Source organism: Monodelphis domestica, chromosome X, assembly GCF_027887165.1.
Source record: "Monodelphis domestica isolate mMonDom1 chromosome X, mMonDom1.pri, whole genome shotgun sequence".
NCBI classification, from domain to species: domain Eukaryota; kingdom Metazoa; phylum Chordata; class Mammalia; order Didelphimorphia; family Didelphidae; genus Monodelphis; species Monodelphis domestica.
In genome coordinates this window covers 61,350,566-61,376,864 of record NC_077235.1, presented here as the reverse complement: position 1 = coordinate 61,376,864, position 26,299 = coordinate 61,350,566, and the positions used below count along the sequence as shown (strand labels likewise).

Here is a 26,299-nt window from a genome sequence, read left to right as displayed (position 1 = left end):
GAGTTTGTTATCTGAGTAATGTCAAGGCTACTGCTTTATCTACCAAGTCAAAACTTATTTTGCCATCAACAAATAAAAAAACCTCCTAAACCACTAACTCTTATGTTCTAGATATTTTTAAATCAATTCTATAACTATGAGGACATGGTCTCCCATGGGGCTTCACTGACATCATCTCACCCATCATCGTGTTTTTATCCAAGAGGCCTTTGGCTGGTGTGTAGATTAAATATATGCCCATGGCCTACAAATGAGAAAGTAAGCTGATGGGTAAGGGCCTCCTGAAAAAGGCTATGTGCTGTAGGAGGGATATGTTCTAGGTGTGCATTCAGGAAAGCCTTGGGTTCAAATTTCTCAGATGCTTCCAAGTGATCTCAAACTGCCCCTTGATGTGGTCTTGTCTTTATAACAGGACTAGTGGTCCAGCATTGTCATGTAGTGGGCACATTATGGAATACTATCTCTAAAGATCTCAAAAGGATCAGTGAATTGTCTTGTGGTAGACATAGGTAGGTAGCATGAAGCTCAGTGCCAACAATGACTTGAAGATGAGAATTGGTAAAAAAAATGTCACCTAGGCAATGGATGTTTGGAAAAGGAGATCATGGGACAAGAGGGAAGAATGATTGATGGAAAGCCAGAGTTGGTATGCTGCTGTCAGCAAAATACTAAAAGGCATTGGGGAAATCACCCAGCATGTAGGTTCAAAGTAACCATAGTTTTATACAAAAAGCCTTTTGGGAAGCCGTGGGCAAGAAATTACAAGATAAGAAATTGAGCTTGGGCTGAAATCTGCATCAATAGGAAGAGTACCCATATCTACAGTGAGTTCAGGGATAGATTAGACTGTAGAGGAACAGATCTCTTGTTCTTTTGTTCGTGTTTTTTCTTTTTGTCCTTCAAAAAAGCTTTTTATTGATACTTTTTGTTTTTACAATCATTTTCATTTGCACAGATAATTCTTTCCATTTTCCATCTCCAGCAAGCCCTCCCTTGCTTTACTATTAAAGCTTCCTTTAATAAAGATTAAAAAAGAAACTTTCTTTCCTCCTGAAGTTTTGCTCTTAGGGGAATTCAGCCTGCATATCAATACTCTGAAACATCCATTTGCAACTCCCAGTTCCTCAACTCACTCATTTCCCAATGCCTCAGCTGCACACACACAGAGATGTTCCTAACCTTGATCTTGCCATGACTCACCAATGTTCTCCTTATGTATTCATGAACTCTGGCGTTCCTTTATCTGATTGGAATTCTTTGTCATGTCATGTTTCTAGCAGTTTCCCAACTCTGAATCCTGTTCTTTGCCTTCAATCTGACCTTGAATCTCTCTATCACTCACTTCTTTCTTTCTGAGCCATCCCGCCTCCCCTCACACTGGCTACAGCTGGCCTCCCTTGCTGATTCCTTGATGAACCACCTCACCTCTAGACCATCCACTTCCTTGAGTTCCTTTTGCCCATGATGCTAATCATGTTTTATTGACCAAGTCTCAACCCTGAAGCACTCTGACTACCCACTACCTTCAGTCCTCTTGTATTGATGAAGAAAGTGGTAAAAGCCATCATACTCCTCCTAGTCACTCTCCCCTCTTTTTTTCTCACCTAGACTCCCTCAGCTTTTCACTGTTTTCCTCTTTGGAATCTCCATTTTCTCCCCTCCCCCCTTCATAGCTCCAAGTGTTCTGTGCCAACCCTCAGACATATTATTCCCACCATTTCTGGTAGCATCCATTTTAAGGCAGGAGAGCAGGAAGGGCTAGGAAATTGGTGTTAAGTGACTTGCCCAGGGTCACCCAGCTAGGAAGTATCTGAGATCACATCTGAACCCAGAACTGTACATCTCTAGGCCTGGCTCTCTAACCACTTAGCCACCTAGCTGCCCCTTCTTCTATTACTGTTAAGGATCTCAACATCCTTCTAGTCACCCAGGCTTTCTACCTAAGTGTCGTTCTTTTTTTAAAATTTTTTAAAACAATAAAAACCCTTACCTTCCATCTTGGAATCAGTACTGGGTATTGCTTCCAAGGCAGAAGAGTGGTAAGGGCTAGGCAATGGGGGTTAAGTGACTTGCCCAAAGTCACACAGATGGGACAGGTTTGAAGCCAGATTTGAACCTAGGACCTCCTGTCTGTAGGCCTGGTTCTTAATCCACTGAGCTATCCAGCTGCCCCCCTAAGTGTAAGTGTCATTCTTGACTCCACTCTCTGACCACCTCCCCATATCCATTCTTTTGGCAAATCTTATTGATTCTGCCTTGCTGACATACCCTCTCCCTACTATTCTCCACTGAAATTGCTGTCACCCTGGTAAAGGCCATCATCTCCTCATACCTGGCCTACTAAAACAGCCTGCTGGTTGGTCCTCCTGCCTCCATCTTCTCCTGCCCTAGTCCAGCCTTCACTCAGCTGTCAAATTAATCTTCCTAAAGTGCAGATCTGACCATGTTAGCACTTGCCCCCATTCAAGAAACTCCAGGGGTTCCCTGCCAGTTACAGAATTAAATATAAAACCTTTATTTGGGCATTTAAAGCCCTTCATAGCCTGTCTCCCTCCTATTTTTTTTTTATAATCTTCTTAGACTTTACCCCCCCGCCACACACACACACTACATACTCTGTACTCTAGTCATTGGTCTCCTTGGTGTTCCTCAAACAAGACACCATCTCCAGGATCTGGGCTTTTCCACTGGCTGTTCCTCTGTGGACTCTTGACTTCCCTGACTTTCTTCTAGTTCCAGACCAAATTCCATCTTCTAAAAGAAACCTCACTTTTAGTTCCTTCCTTCTGTTAATTATCTCCAATTTGGCCTGCTTATATCTTGCACAAACATGGTCCTTTGCTTATTGTCTCCATCAGACTGTGAATCCTAGAGAATCAACTAAAAAAACCAGTTTAAATAATTAATGACATTAGCAAAGTTGCAGGATATAAAATAAACCCACACAAATCATCAGCATTTCAATATATTGCCAGCAGAGTCCAGCAGAAAAAGATGGAAAGAGAAAGTCCATTTAAAATAACTGTAGACAACATAAAATACTCGAGAGTCTATTTGCCAAGACAAATCCAGGAACTATATGAACACGATTACAAAACACTTTTCACACAAATAAAGTCATACCAGAAAAATGGAAAACTATTAATTGCTTATGGGCAAGATGAACCAATGTAATAAAAATGACAATTCTACCTAAATTAATCTACTTATTCAGAAGTGCCATACCAATCAAACTACCAAAATTCATTTTATAGAGCTAGAAAAAAGACTAACAAATTTCATCTGGAAGAACAAAAGGTCAAAAATATCAAAAGAATTAATGAAAAAATATGTGAAGGAAGGTGGCCTAGCAGTTCCAGACCTCAAACTGTATTATAAAGTGGTAATCTTCAAAATGATCTTGTACTGGCTATAGCTGAGAGAGAGAGCAACTAGGTGATACAGTGAGTAAAATACCAGGACCTAGAGTCAGGAAGACTTGAGTTCAAATCTGATCTTAGACAGTAGCTGTGTGACCCGGGACAAGTCACTTAACTCTGTCTCAGCTTCCTTCCTTCTTTCTTCCTCTTTCCTCCTTCCTTTCTTTCCTTCCTTTCTTTCCTTCCTTCCCCTGTTACCATACTTCTTGCTGGAGAATTCTCAAGAATGGCTAATTCCAGGCCCTAGGGGAATCTGAGACTAGTGGCTAGCCCAGGATCACAGACCTTGTAGACATTTGAGGAAAGATTCAAGCCTAGCTCTGTACTTGAACAGCACAGCTAACCATTTAAGTCAGTCCCAGGTTTTTTGAAAGGATTAAAATGTTCAGAAAGGCCTCCAAAAGCTTATGATAACTCTTTTCCTCTTTTCTTTAAAGGGGGCAGTCCTGATCTGGTTCTATTGGAGACAGCATGGTGTTATGAACACCCAGTCAGGAGAAGGGAATCAGGGATGGTTGATGATTTCATTAGTATAAAGAACTTCCAGATTAGGAAACTCATTGTACCAATGCAGGTCTACTTTTCTCTGCAACTCACAGAGTTGCAATTTTCTCCAAGGAAGGACAGTTGCCTAGGGTCCTGTGAGCTCCCTTCCAACTCTCAGATTCTGATAATCTGTGATTTGGTGATTCATTACTTATGTGACCTTGGGCAAGTCACTTAGCCTAGTTCCTCATTTGCAAAATGAGGGAGTTGGACTTGACCTCAGAGGCTCTTTCCAGCTCTGAAGCTATTTCCTTATTTGTGAGCACTTTACTTTAGCAGAATGTTTTGCAGTCATGTGGTAAAGCAAAAAGAGACGAATGGAGTCTGGGTACCTAGCTTCAAAACCTGTTTCTGCTACCTACCTGTGTGACACAGGGCAAGGTATTTAACTTCTGAGGCTAGAGTCTCCTCATCTGAAAAATGGGTGGATTGGACTAGATGACCTCAAAGTTTCCCATTACAAGGGAGTTTGCATAAGACAGTGAAGAGAACACTGGCTCTGGAGACAGAAGCCCTAGCTGATCTAAAGATCATTCAGGACATTCACCTTGGGCCTCAGTTTCCTTATCTGCAAAATGAAAGGGTTAAATTGAAGGGCTCTAAGGTTGTTCCTAGGTCTAGATCTATGCCTCTTCAGGTGATTTGCAGCAAGTCATTTGAGCCTTTCTGGGCCTCAATTTCCCCCTCTGTAAAATGAGAGGGTGGGATTAGATGTCTTCTGAGGATTCTTCTAGCTCTAGATCTAGGATTCTAAGTTAGAAGACTTCACAAGTTGGTTTGTAGTTAAATTCATCCATGTCAATGTGTAGCTTTGTATTTATTTATTAGTCACTCTCCAAGGTGAATGATTCTCTCTGCAATAGCACCAGTTGAGTTTTTCCAAAGGGTTGCTGTTTCTCTGTTGATGCCCAGTTGAAAACCTTTTTTGTGGTGTTGGGGGCAAGAAGACAGGCTTATAGGTGAGGTACTGTTTGTGTATTTTTAGAGAATATTGTCCTGTGTCTTCACCTGTTATTTATTCATCACATTATATATGCACATGATTTTTAAAAAAAGTAAGTCAGTTAGCCTCTGGGACTCAGTTTTCCCTTCTGTAAAATGAGGGGGTTAGTCTATAATGTCTAAGATCCCATCTAGTTCAAAATCTATGATCCTATGTGTGACCTTGGGAAAGTCAGTGCTTTTCTCTTTCATTTCTGACCTCTGTAAAATGAGGGAGTGAGACTAGATGGCTTCTGAGGGTCCTTCCAGTTTCATGTAGACTAAGGCCCCGGAGAGGAAAGATTGGATGTACTTTTTCCAGAGTCCCACCAAACTATTCTTTTTTTGTTAACTTTTATGTTCTGTCTTCATAACAACTCTAAGACAGAAGGGTAAGGGCTAGGTAACTGGTGTTAAATGACTTGCCCAAGGTCATACTTTCTAAAGTGTCTAAAGCCAGATTGGAACCTTGGTCCTCCCAAGTCCAGGCCTGGTGCTCTATCCATTGTGTCACCTAACTGCTCCAAATATATACAGATTTTTTGTTTTGTTTTTAAGGTAAACAGGATTAAGTCACTTGCCCAGGGCTCTACAGCTAGTAAAGAGCCTGAGGTTGGATTTGAAATCAGAGCTGTCTGACTCTAAGCCCAGCACTTTATCCCACTATGCCATTTAGCTGCCTCTCCACTGGACCATTCTTGCTGAGGTTTGGGAAGAGGAGGGAAAGAGGAGAGGAAGAAAAGTTTCAGGATACCCTGTGAACTACTGTCCAAGCCCCCCTTGCCCCACATGGAACACAAAACTATTCTTTCTAAAACAAGATGGTCCAAGAGAGATAAGCCCAAAGGATGTTTTTCTACTTTTTCAGTTTTATGAGGTTTTTCCTTCCAAGTTTAAATTATCTAAATATCATGGACATTGCCTACTTTAGAGATACTGTGGTGTTCTTTGTCCTAGCCTATTTCCTTCTATTTCTGTCTAAACTTGTGAACATTTGTATCTTTTCTCCATGTACAAGTTAGATACTAGCACAAAAAAGTTGGAAAGCAGCTGGGCTCTTTTCAAGGACCAGAAGAAGGATGACCTGGGGGGACAGCCTAGAGATTATAATGTTCTGCCCCTTTCTGGCCTTATTTTTACAGATTGACCTTGCATAGTTTTGCTCTTCTGTTTTCCCCCTTCTTTTTTATTTTTTTCTTAGGTTGCCTTCATTTTCTAATAGATTTTTCTCTACGTCCTAGCCAAGGAACCCATACCTTTTAAAAAAGATTTAAAAAAGGAAAGGAAAAAGCAGTTCAGCAAAACTTATTAACAACAAATTGACAAAACCATGTTTGCTGCCATATATAATATTTGACCCTCATAGTCTTCCACCTCTGTAAAGAAGGGAGAAAGGTACATTTGATCAACTCCTCTCTTGGGTCAAGTTTCTTCAGACTTTATGAATACCATAATCTTTTAATCCTCAGTAAAGTCAGATTCTGGAATTTTCCCTGTAATATGCTACGTAAGTGGCACAATAATAACTCATAATTTCCATAGAACGGCTTAACATCTAAAAGCACATTCCTCAAAGAGACCTTCTGAAGTCTGGAGTAGAAGCATCATCTCCAATTTATAAAGGATGGATTCATATACTTAGATTCCCAAATTAAAGCTTGCTGACCCCTCAGAGACCATTGGCTGAGGAGGAAACTGAGGCCCAAGGAGAGAAAAGGAACGTGTCCAATGTCTCATTTAGGATCTTAGCTCTAGGACTGGAAAGGACCTCAAAGGCCCTCTAGTCCAATCCCTCCTTTTTACAGGAGAGGAAACTAAGGTGGGGGGGGAAGGGGGCAGTGACTTTTTCACAGTCATTCAGATGGTAAGTATCTGGGTGGGGAGTTTAGTGCTGAAGTTGTGTTATAGCCTCTACTTGTGGCCCCAAAGTTCCTTCTGTTGTAATGCTTATGTCTTCTTTCAGTCCTGAACCTTTGCCCTATTTATGTCACTTCTCTGTCTATATCTTTTCTTCCTCATTGTGCTACTTATGCTTAGAGTTGTTATAAACTCAGTTCTTCTTGCAGAAGGTTTACTGGATAGAGTCCATCTTCCCATGGAAGAACAACCATTTGCAAAGTCTGATGGAGGATTTGAACCCAGCTTCTGTTACCTCAGAGCTAATCTGCTTTCTACTTTGCCACATCATCACCTTCTTTGAAACATCTGACCCAGACTTTGTTGTTGTTGCTCAGTTGTGTCTGATTCTTTGTGACCCTGTGAACCATGTTGTTGTACCTGGGGTTTTCTTGACAAAGATACTGGAGTGGTTTGCTGTTGCCTTCCTCAGCTCATTTTTCAGATGAGGAAACTGAGGCAAACAGGGGTAAGTAACTTGACCAGGGTCATACAATTAGGAATGGCCTGAGGCCACATTTTAACTCTGGTTTTGATGCCAGGCCTTGGCCAACTAAAAGTTCCCACAAGGTCAGAAATTTTTAGATGTCTGTATAGAGAAGGACTAGGACTGGTAGAGAAAGGAAACTGAGATCTGAAACCTTTCCCAGAGGTAGCTGCTCCTGGGTCTAGCAAGGGAGATAAGATTCCTAAACCAATAGGGACTAAGGAGAATGTAAAAGGACAAAAGGAGAAGCCCAAACAAAGGGCTGCATTCAGGGGAGGAAAAAATTCAAAATTGCTTACATCTATTGGGGTTCTTAACCTGGGGGTCTCTGAACTTGACTGTTAGACATATTTGGATAACTTTTCCAATATAATTGTTTGGCTTTGCAATGTCAGGGACATTTCATTTTATATATTTTAAAACACAATTCCAAGGAGGGCTGCCTAGATTTCACCAGAGGTTAAAGAGGTCCAAGCCACAAAAACCAGTTAAGATCATTTGATCTAGGGAGGATCAAAGGAAGGTTTCTCGATTGCCTTTGGTCTTGGTCTTGAGGAGTGGGAAGAATGTGGACAGCAAGATTTGCTGGCACAACAGTAACAGTAATGTTGTGATGATGATTAAATGTAAAAGATGTGGCTACTTTGAGCAATACAATGATCTAATAAGCCAATTCCAAAGGACTCTAGGGTGAAAAAGAGAGAACTGATGAACTCCCAGGGAAAACTCAAGTAGAGCTGTCTCGATTTCTTTATTTTTTGCTTTTTTCAAAATATGGCTAATATGGAAATGCTTTGCATTAATTTACATGTATAATAGATGTCTTATTGCTTGTCTTAGTGGGTTGAAGGAAGGGAAAGAGGGAGAGAATTTGGAACTCAAAATTTAAAAAGAGAAAAATATTAAAAAGTAATAATAATTAAGGGGGGAGGGAAGAGTTGCTAGCACGGCTAGAACCATCATCAGGCAGCCCAGGTTGTGCCTCACATACCATTGTGGGGTGCAAGGGGGGCAGCTTCCCACTCCATGGCCCCACTCTTCCCCCTACTGGCCACTGCTTTCACTGAACCTGGATTGCCATCCATGGCTCCAAGGACCTCTTAACCAAAGAGACCCTCTCCTGGGGCACCTTCCTAATAGGGTGATTTGCTCCCTAGAACCCCTTTATTATCTCAGTTACAGATCAGTTATTCTCCTAACTGATAAAAACCCAAGCCTTACACCTTTACCAAAATTGGTCATGCATTTTGGCATAAATGTTTCACAAAACATGTATAAAGGCAGAAATACTAAACACATCATTTACTGATCAAAATGCAATGAAAAATTTATAAGTTACAACACAGGAGCCTTAAGAACTAAAAAGTAACTGGAGATTAAATAACATAATTCTTAAGAACTGGTAGGTGAAAGAACAAAATTTAAAAACAATAGAAAATTTAATCAAAGCAAAAATAATGAGAAAATGGTACCACAACTTATGGAATACCCCTAAATCAGGTTTCTACCAGGGATATAAAACTCTAAATGCTTTTATCAACAAAAGAGAGAGAACAAATCAACAAACTGAACCAGAGCAAATAAAATCTTTAAGGAACAAAGTAGAAATTCTGAAAAACTGGGCGCAGCTGGGTGGTTCAGTAGACTGAGAGCCAGGCCTAGAGACGGGAGGTCCAGGGTTCAAATCTGGCCGTAGACACTTTCTAGCTGTGTGACCCTGGACAAATCACTTAACCCCCATTGCCTAGCTCTTACCACTCTTTTGCCTTGGAGCCAATCCAAGACAGAAGGTAAGGGTTTAAAAAAAAGGAATTCTGAAAAACTAAGAAGAGATTAATTCAATTGAAAGTAAAAAAAAAATTATTGAACTGATAACAACTAGGTGCTTTTTAAAATAAAATAAACAATTAGCTAATCTGATTTTCAAAAGAGAGAAAAAACAAATTGTATAAAAGTGAAAAAGGAAGAACTCAAAACAAATAAGGGAAGAAATAAAGGAAATGATGCTCCATGATACATCAACAAAATTGTTAACTTAGAGGAAATGGATGAATACTTAGCAAAACATAAAATATCCAGATTAACAAAAAAAGAAAATAAACTATTTAAATTACTCATTATATCAGAAAAAGAAATTGACCAAGGCATAAATGAATTCCAGGGAATAAAACACAGGACCAGATGGATATACAATTCTATGAAATATTTAAAAAAATTAATTCTAATACTACACAAACTATTTGCAATAAGAAAGAAGACAGCCCATTGGTCTCTTTCCGTGTTATATAACCTTGCTTCCTAAACCAAGGAAAGCCAAGGCAGAGAGAAAACTTTTAGATAAATATCTCTAATGAACATTGACATGGAAATGTGAAATAAAGAGATATATTAGAAAGAAAGATTGTACACTATCACCAGGTTGGGTTTATACCAGTCGGTCAACCAGCATTTATGAAGCACCCACGATGTTCCAAGCACTGTGTTAAATAAGTGATGAGGCTACCAAGAATGGTAAGAGACAGTTGCTACACTCAAGGAACTCATAGTCCAATGGAGGAGATGATATGCAAACGGCTATGTACAACAAAGCCATCTACATTGCAGACTGTCTTGGAGAGAAAATACTAAGATTGAGGAAAACTGGAAAAGCCTTCTTGCAGAACATGGAACTTTAGCAGAGCCTTGAAGGAAGCCAGAAATGCAAGGTTGGTTAAACATAACGAACACTAGAAAGAGAGTATCATGTTAATAATATAAATAATAAAAACCATATGATCGATCATAACCATAGATGCTGCAGAGGCTTTTGAGAAAAAGCAACACCTGATTCTATGAAAAACACTAGAAGGGGGCAGCTGGGTGGCTCAGTGGATAGAGAGCCAAGCCTAGAGACAAGAGGTCCTAGATTCAAATATAGGCTGAGACACTTCCTAGCTGTGTGACCCTAGGCAAGTCACTTAACTCCCATTGCCTAGCCTTTACCACTCTTTTGCCTTGGGACCAATACAAAATATTGATTCTAAGATGGAAGGTAAGAGTTTTAAAAATTAATAAAAACAACAACAAACAAAAACACTAAAGAGTTTAGGGAAGGCATCTTTCCTTAGGATTGTAAATGATATTTATTTAAATCCACTATGTGAGGGAGAACAGAGGCCAGAATACCCATTATCATCACTACTGTTTAACACAGAGCTTTAGGAATGCTAAATGGAGCAATAAGACAAGAAAGAGAAAGGAAGTGAATAGCATAGACAAAGAGGAAATAAAACTAATTACTTTTTGAGTTGATTTGATTTCCTTAGAGAAATCTAAAGGGTCTTTAGAAACAAAAAATTCAGCAAAATTTTAGGATAGAAAATAAAATCCACAGAAATCATCATCATTCAAATAAGGACCTGATTCAAGTTTTATAAGACTAAGATTCATTCCCCCATAGATAAATCTTCTGAATGGCCAATGGATACGAACAGGCAGTTTTCAAAGGAATCATTCAAGCTAACAACCATATGGAAAAAGTGCTCTAAATCACTAATAATGAGAGAATTGCAAATTAAAGTAATTTTGAGGTTCCTTCTAATATCCATCAGACTGGCAAAGATGACAAATGTTGGAGGGACTACAGGAAAACACTTAGTGAAATGATGATGGAGCTGTGACCTAATCCAGCCTTTCTGGAAAGCAATTAAAAATATACATGTATGTGTGTGTGTGTGTATACATATATATATATAAAATTTCATTAAATATTTCCCAATTACATGAACATTTTTCACATTCACTTTTTAAAATTTTGATTTTGAAATTCTCTCCCTCCTTTTCTCCTCTACCCCTTGAGAAGGCAAACAATATGATACAAATTACACATTTGAAGTTATGCAAAACATATCTGGAAAGCAATTTGGAATTATGCCCTAAAAGTTACTTAACTTTGAATTCTCTTTGACCCAGATATACACCTAGTAGACCTATAACCCAAAGAGATCAGAGAAAGAGGAAGGGAATATAAATATATATTTCTAACATATATATACATATACATATACAAATGCTTACACAAATTGTTTTTCATAGTAGCCCCAAACTGGAAATTAAGGGACTGTCTTTCTATTGGGGGATGGCTAAAAAAAATCTGGTATTTGAGAGCAATGGAATATTATTGTGTTATAAAAATGAAATGGAAATGGAAAGTTTCAGAGGAATCTGGGAAGATCTCTATGAACTAAGGCAAAGTGAGGTGAGCAGAACTTAAACAATTTATACATTAACAATAATATTATAGGGAAAATAACTTAGAACTCTTGATCAGTGCAATGCTAAACTACAAGTCCAGGAGACTGAAGCTGAAACACACTACTATTTTCATCTCTTGCTAGGAACACATTCAGCTTAAATGAAGAAAAACATTCTAATATGGAAAATGGTTTTTCTGGGTTTTGCTTGCTTGGAATGAAAAACTTTTTTCTTTAATAAAACTTTGCTCCTTGGGTTTGAGGGGGAGTGGGAAGGGCTAATTATGTTTGTAAAAATAAATTGTTTATTTTTAAAAGAGAGTAACTCAAGGTGTTTGTGTTAAGGACTAGAGTGAGGCAAGAGATAATAGAAATAGCCAGACTGTAAAGGGCGTGGAATTGCCAGGCAAAGGATTGGGAACTTCATTCCAGAGGAAAGAAGAAATAGCTTAAGGTTTTTTTTTTTTTTAAATCATCAGAGGATTTCAGAGGAGGAAAAAAAGTGATTTGGCAGGTATTTGAAGGTTGGGTTGAAGGGAAGAGTTGAAGTGGAAGATCTGTTGCTGTAGGGGTCTAGGGATGTAGTTAAAAGGGGGCCTGTCCCAGAGTGCTTATAATGAAAAATAACATTGAAGCTATAAGCCATCAAGGAATCAGGAGGGCAGGACTAGGGCCCCTATTTGGGGGGAGCATGCTGTGGTGGAAAGAAGACTTGATAGGAGTCCAAAGGCTTGGGTTTGACCCAGCTCTGTTACCATTTTGTAATCTTAAGTAAATCACTCCATCTCTGTGGGTCCCACTTTTTTCATCTGCAAGTAGATGGCATGCTAAATTTAATATAGGGGGCAGCTAGGTGGTACAGTGGATAAGAGTGCGGGTCTGGAGTCAGGAAGACTCCTCTTCCCCAGTTCAAATGTGGCCTCAGACACTTAGCTGTTTGACCTTGGGCAAGTCCCAAGTTTGCCTAAAAAAAAACAATTAATATAGACTAAAAAAAGAGAAAAGCGAAGCTGTTTATCTCACACACAATCCATTTCGCCCCCTCCTCTTTGTAGAAAGAAATGTTTATTTTAGTTTCTCAAGTTCATGATAGTAATTAAAAAGGAGTTGAACTAGTTCTAAATTCTATGATCCTGAAAAACAAACCAAAAAACCCGTTTTGTCCCTTCTACAGTACCTCCCGAAATCTTCCTCCCTTGTATCCCTTGTATAGCGAAAAGAGTGTTGAATTTTGAATGAGAAGATCTAAATTAGAATTCTAACTGCCGTCGGACTCTGGGCCAGTCACGAGGGCCTTTGATCCTCTGGGACCCAGGGCAAATCAATTTTCCTCAAGGGGCCCAGTTTACTCCTCTGTACTATTAGGGAGCTAGACTAGATGAGTTTTGGGGGCTTCCCAACTCTGTTCCCAGGAACTCACGATCTCCAGCCTCCTTTGTGACTGACTCCTCCAAGGCTCTAAGGCGGCCAGCTCACGGCGCTAGGGGCTGGGGTGGGGGTGGGGGTCCAGGATAGAGGCTCGAAGTGATGCCTCGGGCTGGGTGGGTGGGGTTGCCCCACCCCCCAGGCTTCCGGCGCTCTAGAGCGCGCCGACCCCTCCCTTCCTTCTGAGGGGGCAGATCCCAGCCAGTCAGTCCCATCTCCATTTGCCTCCCTCGGACCCCGGCTCCTCAGGGAGCCTCGCTGCGGGGACCATGTTCAAGAAGTAAGTCTGGGCTCCCTCTGGAGGCCCAAGGAAGAGGCAGTGGTGACGGCCCTACCACTAGCCCCGGCGGCTCCTCCCGTTTGGGCCGGGCCGGGCCGGACCTGACCTGGGCCTCCTCCCCTCGCCCCGCCTCGCTTGCCCTCGCGGCCACGCCCCTTTCACCGAGTTTCTCTCCCCACCCCCTTCCAATCACGTCGACTTTATTTCCCCGGGGTGTCCTGGCTCCCCCCAAAAAAACTTTGTTTTGTAATTAGTTCGAGGCTCCCCTCGGGCCAGGATCGGAGCTCTAGAACCGGAAGGGACCTTCAAGGTCTTGGAGGCCAAGCCTCTCATTGGCCAGAGGAAACCGAGGCCCAGGTTCACCCATAGGGTTTTAGATATGGAGTTGGAAGGGTTATTGTCATCTAACCCAAAGCCCCCATTTTCCTGATGTGGAAAATGATACCAAGTTTTTTTCTGACCAAGTAGTTTTTGTCTAGTACTGTGTCTAGCAGTTTAGCAGGGGTGGGGTGTGGGGGTGGAATACTGGTAAGGTTAAGGTATATTTGCTTCCCTCAAAGGATTTACAGTCTAGTCATGGAGCCAAGACTCAAGGACATATACTGTCTTAAAAAACTCACATTTTAGACATAATTTGTTTGGGGGCAGCTAAAGTGGCACAGTGGATAGAGAGCCCCGTCTGGAATTGGGAGGATCCGGGTTTAAATGTGACCTCTGTGGGAGTAGAAACACAGAAGAAAAACAACTGCTCGATCACAAGGGTTGGGGATTTGATTGGGGTTGTAGACTAAATGATCACTCTAGTGTAAATATTAATCATATGGAAATAGGTCTTGATCAATGACACATGTAAAACCCAGAGGAATTGCTCCTCGGCTACGGGAGGGAGTTTGGGGGAGGGCAGAGAAAGAACATGAATCTTGTAACAACGGAAAAATATTCTGAATTAATTAAATAAAATCTTCAAAAAAAAATAAAGTATTGATGGGGGATATATTCTTGAAAAAAAAATGTGATCTCCTACACTTCCTAGCTGTGTGACCCTGGGCAAGTCACTTAACTCCCATTGCCTAGCACTTGCCACTCCAGTCTTAGAATGGATTAACTAAGACAAAAGGTAATGGTTGAAAAAGAAAAAGAAAAAAAAATAATTTGTCCTGTATCTGAAAGATAGTAAGTACAAGCTCTTCCTGGTCCTAGTGAGAATGATTCTTTTGAATAATCCTGGCTGTCTTTGTCATGAATTGTTTATAGTTTATGGAAAATTGGAACTTGAAACTATATCAGGGGGAAAAAAACCCCCTATCAGCTATTTCTAGAGAGAAAAGTTTTCCCTTGTCAAATCAGCAAGCATTTATTAATATTTGTTATTAATTAATAATTAATATTACTATAGACCAGCTGCCGAGGATACAAAAACAAATAAGACAGTCCCCACAAAAAGACTTAAAATGAAAAGTCTGGGGGCCAGTTCTCATAGTATATTGTTTTCTAAGGCTTTAAAGACATCTCTTTTGATCTTTCCAGCAAGCCCCTGGCCCTATTTGCAATAGAATGATGAAAATAAGGTTCAGAGGAGTAATTGAGTTGCCCTAGGTCACACACAGCCAGTAAATGCAACAGCCAGGAAGGTTTTCTTTATACCTTCAAGTCACTTTTGTGATTATACTATCCTGCTTCCTTTTCTGTCTATTTACCCCTCACCCTGCAGCACCACAGACTATTGAAATATGACCATTGAATTGGGGCTGTGGTTACCAGAAACTAAAAGGAGGTAGCATCTTTTAAAAAAAGGAAAAAAGTAAACTGGAATGATTTTAGCTATCCAAACAGATGTGTTGAAAAAGTCCATGAGTTAAACTTGTTCTGTGATTTCTTTTTCCCTAGAAGGGCTCATTTTTCAAATAATACACTGTGGTGCTGAAATGTTTTTGTTTTTTCCCACTGTAAAAATCATTTGGCAGATTTGATGAAAAGGAGAGTGTAATAAACTGTATCCAGCTGAAAAACTCAGTTATCAAGGGCATTAAGAACCAACTGACAAGTCTCTTTCCAGAGATTAAACCATGGCTTAACCAAATTATTCCAAAGAAAGATCTCATCAAAATTGTCCGCTGGTAAGTCTGCTTTTTGTGTGTTGATTGCAAGGCAGCTCACTAATTATTTTGCTCACATAAATTGGGTTGAATCTCATGGTAGTCCATTAGTAATTGTTTTTAGGGAAGAGGAGCAATGAAAAAACACATATGACTTTGTAAATGTTAGTGGTGAATTATTAAGTTGGATGTATGTAGAAATATTCATTCATTTTGTATGCGTGTTTTAGGAGTCCAGCATTTTTATTCTGTCCTTTTCATTTACTTCAGTATGAATGAGCATTTGATACCACTTTGGGGATATAAGATGAGATAATAGGTGTGGGTAGTTTTAAACTTCTTGAGGTACCTGAGATACTCAGGTGGATAGGGCCCTGGGTCTGGAGTCAGGAAGAACTGGGTTCAAATCAGGTCTGTATAATCCTGGGCAAATCATTTCACCTCTGACTGCCTGACAGTAGGATCCACCAGAAAAGGGAATAGACAACTATTCTAGAATCCTGGTCCAGAAACCATCATTGATAGCTATGATCTACCAGGTCAGGAAATGTCATATACAACTGAACAACAGCACTTGAGATTACTTAACAAGAGAATAAAAATGATTTAGAGGCAGGATGAAACAGTGAAAAAAGATTGTAGGATTTGGAGACCGAAGACCTGGTCAGATTTTACCTCTTCTGCTTACTCCCTATGTGACCCTGGGCAAATCCCTTCCTCTCCCTGGGCCTCAGTTCCTCCTCTGTAAAATGAGGAAATTGGACTTAGTGGCATTTGAGGTCTCTGCCAGCCCTATACCATGCTATGATCATTAATTTTGAGGCAAAAATTGGTTGCTGCAACTTATTTTCCCAATTCATTTAGATTGATAGGGTAGGAAAGATTTAAGTGTTTTTATTCTCTCACTCCTTCCAGTCCCTCCTCCATCCACTGAGAAGGCAAGGAACATATCCATTATACCTTTAAAACAATGCAAGACATTTTCCATATTATGCATGTCACAAAAAAGCAAGAAAAATAAAGTTTTAAGAATATACATCCATTGCACTCAGAATTCATCAGTTCTCTCCCTGGAGGTGGATAGCATTTTTTGGCATGAGTCCTTTGGAATTGTTTTGCAATACTGTGGTGATAAATTGAGTAGCTAAGTCTTTCACAGTTGATCACTGTTATACTGTTGCTGTTAGTGTGTACAGGGATGTCCTGGTTCTGCTCACTTCACTCTGCATCAATTAATATGGGTCCTCCTGGGTTTCTCTGAAACCATCCTGCTCATCATTTCTTATAGCACAGTAGTATTCCATCACAATTATAAACCACAACTTGTTTGGCCATTCCCCAAATGGTGGGCACCCGTTCAGTTTCCCATTCTTTGTCAGAGTTGCTAGAAATATTTTTGTACCTACAGGTCCCTTTCCCTCTTCTTTGGTCTCTTTGGAATAAAAGACCTCGTAATGGTATTGCTGGGTCAAAGGGTCTGCACAGTTTTATAGCCCTTTGGGCATAGCTCCAAATTGTTCAGACCAGTTCACAGCTCCTCTAACCGAGGATTAGTGCCCCTGTTACTCTACAACTCATCCTGCTTTTGTCCCTTTCCTTTTCTGTTAAGTTAGCCAATCTGATAGGTGTGAGGTGATACTTCTGATACTTTCATTTGCTTTTCTCTGATTATTAGTGACTCAGAACATTTTTTCACCTATTGATAGCTTTGATTTCTTCTTCTGAAAACTGCCTGTTCATATCCTCTGACCATTTATCACTTGGGGAATGGCTTGAACTCTATTGTAAAAAAGAAGAGCAATTAAGCAAAAACAGCCAGGACATTGACCTCATCTACCAGTGCCACTGACACTGCCTTAAGAGTCTGCCCTAAGAGTCCCTTACCCCTTCCTTGAGGAGGGAAGGATGTTTAATTATCTACTCTCTGGAGCCATCTCTAATTTTCTAATAACTCAGTTACCGTTTCTTACTGTATAAGAAGGTGGTGTGACATTTATTTTTATTTATTGAATTTATATTTTTATTTACTTTTAAAAACAATATCTAATTTGATACTTTGCCATTTGTCTTGCAGCCATGAACATATTGAAATCCTCACTGTAAATGGAGAATTATTGTTTTTCAGGCAAAGGGAAGGACCTTTTCTTCCAACACTAAGATTACTCCATAAATGTAAGTTTCATGAAAATCCAAGTTATAGAAGATAAAATTTTATAATATCTTCTCTTAATAAAGTTATTATTTACTAGCTCCAGCTACTTTGGAAAGTTAAAGCTAAAATCATCTCCCTCTTTTGAAACCTGAAAAATGTTCCCTTGGTTATAGTTCTTTCTCACTGTATATGTTAACAAGCATAGAACCCAGGAAGAATACATTTATATTGCATAATAGTACTTATTACTCATAGAAAAGGTTTGAATGCATTTGAGAACCCCATCAACTACTAGAGAGATCTAGGCCAGGTACTGTGAATGGAAAACACACTAGCCTTGGAGTCATAGGACTTGGGTTCAAATCCTGCCTCTTAATGCTTATTCCCTGTGTAACCTTGGGGAAGTCACTTAACTTCTTTGGTCCTCAGTTTCCTCTTATAAATTATGGGGATTGGACTAGTTGGCCCTGCCGGTCCCTTTTCACCTCTACATCTGGGAGCCTCTGACCCCAAGTCCAATTTGCATACTGCTTAGCTGGGTACTATACAGATAGTTTATTCAAGAGAAGATAACTCCCACCCTGCCAAGAGTATTCAGTCTTCTTTTTTTTTTAAACCCTTACCTTCTGTCTTGGAATCAATAGTGGGTATTGGTTCCAAGGCAGAAGAGTGGTAAGGGCTAGGCAATGGGGGTTAAGGGACTTGCCCAGGGTCACACAGCTGGGCAGTGTCTGAGGCCAGATTTGAACCCAGGATCTCCCATCTCTGAGCCTGGCTCTCAATCCACTGAGCTACCCAGTTGCCCCCAGTATTCAGTCTTCTTGAAGACAGATATTGGCTTAGATTGGCAGGGCAAGAAGCCATTTTAAACAAGCTTACTTGCACATGGCCAAAAGGAATGTTAGCTTGGTCTAACTGATAAGTTGGTGTTTTTCAGGGTTTGATTTTCCTTCATGTGCTAATGCTGAGAGCAGAAGCAGGATGGCTATTAAAATACAAGACTGTAAGAAGGGGAGGCCAGCAAATCATTAACATTTGGCTAGGAATTAGTCATAGCAAGGTTTTTTTTTAAATTAAATGAGAATAGAGAGAAATTAAAGAGGCCAGAAAGTTTTGAAAGCAAATATTTTGCAGCTGCAAAGATGCTCACGTTTTTAAAAAGCTTGATGCCTAATGAAAAAATAATCTACTTACTAAGTGGTTAATGCACAAGCCAGGTGCAAGGGGCTGAGAAGCAGGTGTTGGGTTCTGAGCACAAAGTAAAAGCCAGGTCTGATGGCTTAAGTTCATTTATTTATATTCTTTCTAATTATTAGATGCTGCCAGTTTGACCGGTGAGCCCCAGGAGGGCACAGGTTGGGTCTTATCTCTGACACTTTTTATTACCTCCAGTACTGGAACACAATATGCTCCTGATAAACATTTAGCCAAGTGTTCTTCCATGCCTCTTGTTGATGCCATTCAGCTTCCTAGTGGGAAGGCCCAGGGGAAGACTTCTAGAACATGTAAAAATGCTTAAGAGGTTGGCTTTGACCCCAGTGGTAGACACTATCTTGCAGGGTTTTTTTTTTTTAACCCTTACCTTCTCTCTTAGTATCTATTAGAAGACAGAAGAGCATAAGGGTTAGGCAGTGAGGGTTAAGTGACTTGCCCAGGGTCAGACTGCTAGGATGTGTCTCAGGCCATATTTGAACTCAAGATCTCCTGACTCCAGGCCTGGTGCTCTATCCGTTGTGCCACCTGAATGTCCCTCAGTGTCTTTTTACTTATTAATTAAATGATTTCTTTCCTTCCAGATCCTTTTATTCTTCCACACCAGCAAGTTGATAAAGGAGCTATCAAATATGTACTAAGTGGAGCAAACATTATGTGTCCAGGCTTAACTTCTCCAGGAGCCAAGCTTTCCCCAGCTGAAGCTGACACTATTGTTGTATCCTTCAGGTGTAGTAGTGGCCCCAAAGTGCTGTCAGGGTCATTGCTAGTATTGTTCAGAACCATTGTCCACTGGATAGCAGCTGTATATTTTGGGCTCTCTCTTTTGATCTCCCACACTGAAAAAGTGGAGACTCTGTTTGATTTCTTAGGACTAAATTGTTTGACTCTCAGAGGGAGGTGGGAAATGCAACAGGAGGACTAGAATTGTAATTTCATTTGTATAGGAATTCCAAGTGAAGAAACAGCCTCTCCCAAAGTGGATTGTCAGTCACTGTGCTACACCTCCAGGCTTACAGAGTGTCTGGACATCCAGGACTTTGTAGTTCAATTAGAGCTTGTTCTGATTAGACTGAGGACTCTTGACAGGATTGAGGGTGGGGGACTGTTTAGACTTCTCTTGGATTCTACTTACTTGTTAGCTTACTACTTTGGGTAAGTGATTGGGTCATTTCCTCCAGATAATACACTGGGAATCACTCCTCCAAACTACACAGAATGACACCCCGAGGAAGTTGTTAGGAGCAAATAGCAATCAAATAATTTTCCAGAGTCACAGAGCTAGGAAGTATCAGGGTTAGCATTTGAGCCCAGGGCTTCCTGACTCTAAGCTCAACCCTCTCTGTCCACCTTATGTATACCTTTGAGGATAGTAGGCTGATTTCTATGATTGCATTACTTGGCCTTACAGGGATGAACCAGTCCTCATCTCACTGCTAGCACAGCAATGCTCTATACATAGTAGGCACATTTAAAAAAAGATTGGTGAATTGATAATAGAAACCAAGTATAACATTTCCCTCCCTGCTTTCCTTTCTTTCTTAACCTTTCCTTTCTGTCTTAGTATCAATTCTAAGGCAGAAGAGTGGTCAGAGCTAGGCAAATGGGGTTAAGTGACTTTCCTAGGGTCACATACCTAAGAAGTATCTAAGGCAGATTTGAACCCAGGCCCTCCTGAGTCTAAGCCTGGTACTCTATCCACTGTGCTACCTAGTTGCCCTATAATCTTTCTTTCCCAAAGAAATAACTGAGTTAGATGAACTGTATGGCTCAATTTATGAGCTCATATATTTCAAAAAACTGTTTAGTTGGCTGTTTGGAAGTTAGAATATTTTAATAAATGGTAATTGGCTTCTCAGACTAATGCACAAAGGTCCACTGAACCTGTAATGTAGCTTAAATCCTTCACTAGAGGACTTTTCTAATGCCTTGTGAGGTGTAGAGGTGACTCAGACTAGGGCAGTCAATGATGCATAAGCTCTCTCTGGGCTTTCACCATCCTTGGAAAGCTCTTGGTGAGGGTCTGATGGCCCCACTCTCCTCCCTTCAGAGTCCTGACCCCATAGTCAGCATCTTCACCCATATCTCATCCCTGAACCTTGGCTCCTTTGCTCCTTTGTCCTCTTGTTCCTTGCCTGTTCAGCCCACCATCTGCTCTCTCTTTCAGCTCCTGTTCCTATGCTGCTGCAGAAAGTCACACTGCCCTGATGACTGGCTCACTATTCATTTGTTATCTAATCTCAGCTGAGCCCTTCTTACAGCATTGCCATCCTTTTATTCCACTCTGATTCGATATCATATCCTACCCCTTACTCTCTGTCTCTGGTCACATCCCATTAAATTCTCATTAAACTATCTATGAAGGTTTGAGGGGATTGATCAGCCTGGGGGGTTGGTACCTCCATCAAGGAAATCACACATCCTTGCAGTTTTTAAGTGCCTGGGACATGATACTTTAGCACTATTTAAGCTATATTAAAGGCTTTGGTGTACTCTTCTGGGAGCCTGGTCACTGTTTATAACATTTCTATGAGAAAAAAGGGTTTCATAGTTCCAGCTAATAGACTTCATTTGACTGCTTGATTACAGGTTAGGAAGAAAATCCATACACCTTCCCCCCAAATCCCTCAAAACACTTTTGACTTCCTGGGAGGAAGGGAATTTCTGTCCTAGTAGAAGGTGAGGGGATCCTCAATCATGATTACTCTTTGTCTAAAAATTGCAAAGTGAGTGATTATTCTTCTGAGATTGACCATATTAAGGTCTGCTGAAAATTATTCTGAGAACAGGAATAATTCCTTATTTTTGTTGTGCTCATAGTTTGTCATTCCTTTTCAATATATGTTGGCAGGTTTATGTAACTAAGTGATAAAATTTAAAGGGGAGAAACTTCATAATATTTTGTAGTCTTCTTTTTAAAAAAAATTGAATAGCATAGTGTTTAGCATTTTGCTACCATTAGCCTTCAAATGTTATCTGAGGAAACAAGGTGTAGTGGAAAGAAGACTATGGAATTGACTTACACATAAGACCTGGCTTTGAGTCTTCAACTTAGTAGAGAGCAGTTGAGTTAAAAAGAGGGTATCAGACTAGATATTTTCCAACATCCTTTCCTGAGCTTGTCTTCTGTGATTCTTAGAGCATATTGGGGATTCTACAAAGGCTGGGCAAGATACACTAGACTTTTTAAAATACAAATTTTCATGGATGTCTTTGGTTTTTAAATCACCATAGTTTTCCCAAGTATCTCTCCTCCCACTCCCAGAGGGCCATCCCATATAACAAATAAAATGTTTTTAAGGACAAAAAATCAACATAATAGATGATCAATACATCTAAAAATTCTTAAAATGTGTAGTGTATAGCACTTGGATACAATTGCCTTTTTTTTTTTTAAATTTACCTTCTGTCTTAGAATTAATACCAAGTGTTGGTTCCAAGGCAAAAGAACAGTAAGGGTGAAACAATTGGGATTAAGTGACTTGCTCAGAGTCACACAGCTAGAAAGTGTCTGATGCCAGACCTGAACCTGGGATCTCCCATCTTCAGGCCTAGTGCTTGGTCCACTGAGCCATCTAGCTGTCCTGGTACACCTGACTAATGGGGAGAAGATAATACTCTGAGGGTATTAAAATATCAAAATTACCAATTTTTTTGGTGATGAGAGTACTTGAATATTTGTCCTTTCTGCACTACTTAAGAAATTATGTAGCTCACTGCTTTATGAATGTGGTACCTGCAGTGGGCAGCAAATCTTATTTAAGCTAATAATCAATTGGAGAATGAACAAAGAGTGTATTGAAGGTGATTTGACTAGTAATATGAATATCCTATAGCCTTAATTCAAGGGGATGTTATTTTTCTGTAGATCTTTTGCTGAGTTATCAACTTCAGCACTGGATTTTTCTCTTTCTCTTTTTAAAAACCCTATCTTCTGTCTTGGAATCAATGCTAAGTACTGCTTCCAAGGTAGAAGAATAGTAAGGGCCAGGCAATTGGAGTTAAGTGAATTGCCCATGTCATAGAGCTAGTGGAATTCTCTTAACTATTTTCAGGCCGTAATGGCAGAAGGAAAACAACATGCACTCTCTGTTGGTATCATGAAGATGTCTTCAGAAGAAATGTAAGTCTCCCTCAAACATCACATATCCAAGAACCTCCCAAGGACACAGGAATCTCAGGAGCTTATATGAATTGGTATATAGATAAGCACAGATCCCTTATTTCTGAGTGGCCTCAGCCATCTGAAAGCTGTTGACACTTACCAATGGAAGTCTCATTGGTTTTCTGGTACACTTAAAAAATAACCATATTTCCCACATTGGAATAGTTAATGAGATTTAAATTGGGAAAAAGTCAGATTTTCCTGCTAATTTTGGATAGGGGCCTTATTCCTGATTTCACAGTATTTGTCTTAGATGGTCAACATTTTCTATTTTACTTTCTGAATTGGGGAAGAATGGAAAGGTAGAGAATTCTCAATATCCTCTGTTTTGCCATGTTGGCACTCGTTTGATGATGACTTATTCTTATTAGTTTTTTTGTAAGCTTAATGCAGCCCTTTTTTATATTCTCTTAGTGTTGAGGCAGCCAAGATCCAGTTTCTCTAAAGCCCCAAGCTCTTCCTCCTTTATGTTTTCTTACTTTGTTACATGAACTACAGAAGACTGTGAATAGAGAGTTTTCATATAGCTAATAATATAATATAAATGTTTTCCATGTGACTCCATAATCACCAACTAGGTATGCCATTGAACTTTAAGATTTACATCGATCACTGGTAAGTATATAAGCCAGCATAAAAAGACATTCATGCTTACTTCTTTTTTCCTTCCACAGTAAGAAAGTCAACAAAGGGATTGGTATTGAAAATGTCCATTATTTAAATGATGGCCTTTGGCACATGAAGACATATAAGTGAACTTCCAAAGAAAAGCATTTAGCCTGAACTTGGGCTGTTTGATCATTATGTTTTTACCTGTTAATGAATTAAAAACTATTGTTCTCTGTGTTTAATAAATTAAGCAGATGGTAAAATCCCATGAGCATTACTCATTTTTACACGTTCTTTTCATCTAAACTCAGATTATTATTATTGGTTAAACATTTAATTTTTTTCGATCAAGCTTCCTCGACAAAACAACCCTAATTTATTTCTTGAACTCCAGTCCTACATCTTCACCAGATATTTGATGTCTCAAACTCATCATTTATATCCCCTCATAACCCATCCCTTCTCCTAACTTTGCCATTTCCTAAACTGACAATTTTGCAACACTTTTCCAAAGTGTTGAAGGCACTTCCATCCTTCTAGACACTCAGCTTCACAATCTCAAGGTCTTCCATGACTCTCCCTCCCTCACACCCTTTATCCAACCAGCTGCCTAGGCTTTACAATATTACCTTCACATCTCTCTGTTCAATAGGCACCATCCTAATTTAGGCCTTTATCATCTTTCCTGTTACAGAAATATAATAGAGCTCTAATAATATCTAATATCTATTTCTTCCATTCTCTCCCCAACTTAATTCTTCCTCCATATAGCTACCCAATGATACTGCTAAAACAGGTTTGACTGTGTTAATTCCTTACTTAAAAAATTTTGGTGGCTCCCTTTTGTCCTTAGGAAAAATACAAAATCATTGGTCTGGCATTTAAAGCTCTTCACAGTCTGACTCATACTTGCCTTTTCTGTCTTATTTAGGGTTAGGGTTATTTGCCTTCATGCATCCACCCTTTTGGGAAAACTGGCCTACTAGCTGTTTCTGGAAGCCTACATTTCATCTTCCATTTATTTCCATGCTTTTGCATTTCCTCATATCTGGAAACACACAATCCTTGCTTCTTAGTTGCCTTCCAAATAGGATTCAGCAACTGCCATAATTATACATGAGGCCTTTTTTGATCCCCTTCTTCCCCACTCCAAATTGTTAGTGCTTTCTGCTTCTCAAAATTACTTGGCACTGTTTTGTATTATATGCACATATGCCTGACCCCCTTACAAACCCTCTTCCCTTCCAGTTCCTTGAAGCAGGAATGGTTTAATTTTTGTCCTTGTACTTCAGTGTTGGGCACATTATGAACTGAACTGAATTTTCTTCTCACCTCGGTAGAGTGTGAGGTTTGGGAGCTAATGTTTACTTGGATACTAGGGAATAAAAAGGTAAATAAAAAGGTAAAAAACTAGGTACTGATAAACAACTTTTCCCCCATTGACTTATCTGCCTTCATAGTGCTATTCCTATCATTTTCATTACAGGCAGTGTGATGTTGGAGGAAGAGTACTGGGTTTGAAGTTAGAAGAGTCTTGAGTTTGAATCCCAATCAAAAACATTTGTTCTATTTCAGGCTTTAAAAAATATTCTAAATTTAACAAACACCAAATAAAAGGAGTATTTCTACATGCACAGTAAAAGAAAAAGAGGACTGCAACTGAAATTGCAGATCTCTTATGTATAGCTTGCTTGCTTTTCCTTTGAAGTATATAAGAAAATTCAGATTCATATAATTTTCAAAGCTATCCTCCTTATCTGTGATTCCTTCTGACCTGCCTTCTGTTCTCTGCATTAAAAAAGGTCCAATGACTTTTTCCCCCCAAGGATTAACACCATCACTATTCTTCTCTTATCTTCCCCTCTAAATTAGAACAGAAACTTAAAAAAAAAACCTTGCAACAAATATACACAATCAACAAAGCAAATACTTATATTGTCCATGTCTGTCATGTGTCAGGAGGTGGGTATGATAAGCATTTATCACATGTCTACTGTATGCCACACACTAGAGGTACCCCCCAAAAAGAAGCAATCCTTTTCGAGGTGTTTCCATTCTATCAGAAGAGCCCTGTACAGAAGTAAGTCCATACAAAATATACACCAAGTAATCTTGCCAGGAAAGGCCTTATGTAGGATGTGGTGAAAGGCGCTTGGGAGCTGAAGAGGGGAGAACATTCTTGGCCTGAGGAACAGATGGGAAGTGCAAAGATACCTGGGTAGGAGATGGAATGCCATATGAGGAAGAATAAGAAGGTCAGCTCCCAAATCCAATACTAATTGTGTGACTATGGGCAATGAAGGGCATCTGCTTTATGCTTATTTTCTATCTGATGATGAGCCTGAATCTGTAGCAGTGCCTATCTCATGTGAGAGTCAAATGAGAGGTCAAATACTTTGTGAACCACAAATGTGCTGTTCTGTCATTACTAAGAGTAATTAGGGTGTCCATTAGTGCATGGTGCAATGCTCATTCTTTTTGAAACATACAGAAATTTCCTTGGTGAGGATACCTTGATAATTTTCTAGGATGCTGGCTTAATGATTCAAATATACCCTGTTTCTAAAATTTTCTTAGAGTTCACCCTTTATCAAAAAGATTTTACTTCCCCATCCCTTCTGCCTGAAATGTATACTGCTATTTTAACCACTTTACTGGTTCTGTGTATTGTGTGGTCTCATTGTCCTGAAAGGTTTTGTAGACACTGGTGCAGCAATCAAGGCCAGATGTGGAGTTTTCATCACTTGCTCAGTAGAGCGCTCAAAAGAATCCTTGCCCAATTCAAAGTTCCATCTAGAG

General features: G+C 39.7%; 2 protein-coding genes across 3 annotated transcripts in view; one reads left to right on the top strand and one right to left on the bottom strand.

Moving 5' to 3' along the window:
• CUL4B (cullin 4B) overlaps positions 1-26,299 on the bottom strand; it is a 165,629-nt gene that overhangs the window by 126,480 nt on the left and 12,850 nt on the right. Inside the window, exon 1 of one of the 2 annotated variants that reach the window (XM_007507146.3) lies at positions 12,982-13,111. The exons of the other annotated variant lie outside the window; for it this stretch is intronic. The gene's annotated coding sequence lies outside the window, so the exon portion shown is untranslated. Of the gene's footprint in view, positions 1-12,981; positions 13,112-26,299 lie in introns of those variants that run through there. 2 annotated transcript variants of the gene reach the window in all.
• Positions 13,139-23,764, top strand: MCTS1 (MCTS1 re-initiation and release factor). Its single transcript, XM_001363298.4, has 6 exons — positions 13,139-13,266; positions 15,231-15,383; positions 17,437-17,534; positions 19,311-19,444; positions 22,782-22,849; positions 23,566-23,764. Exons 1-6 carry the CDS (start codon positions 13,256-13,258, stop codon positions 23,645-23,647), a joined length of 546 nt encoding a protein of 181 aa, XP_001363335.1. The 5' UTR covers positions 13,139-13,255; the 3' UTR covers positions 23,648-23,764.

Coding starts and splice junctions, on each gene's coding strand:
- MCTS1 (XM_001363298.4), top strand. Junction 17,535..19,310: donor ACTAAGATTACTCCATAAAT/GTAAGTTTCATG, acceptor CTTTCCTTCCAG/ATCCTTTTATTCTTCCACAC. Junction 19,445..22,781: donor CTGAAGCTGACACTATTGTT/GTATCCTTCAGG, acceptor AACTATTTTCAG/GCCGTAATGGCAGAAGGAAA.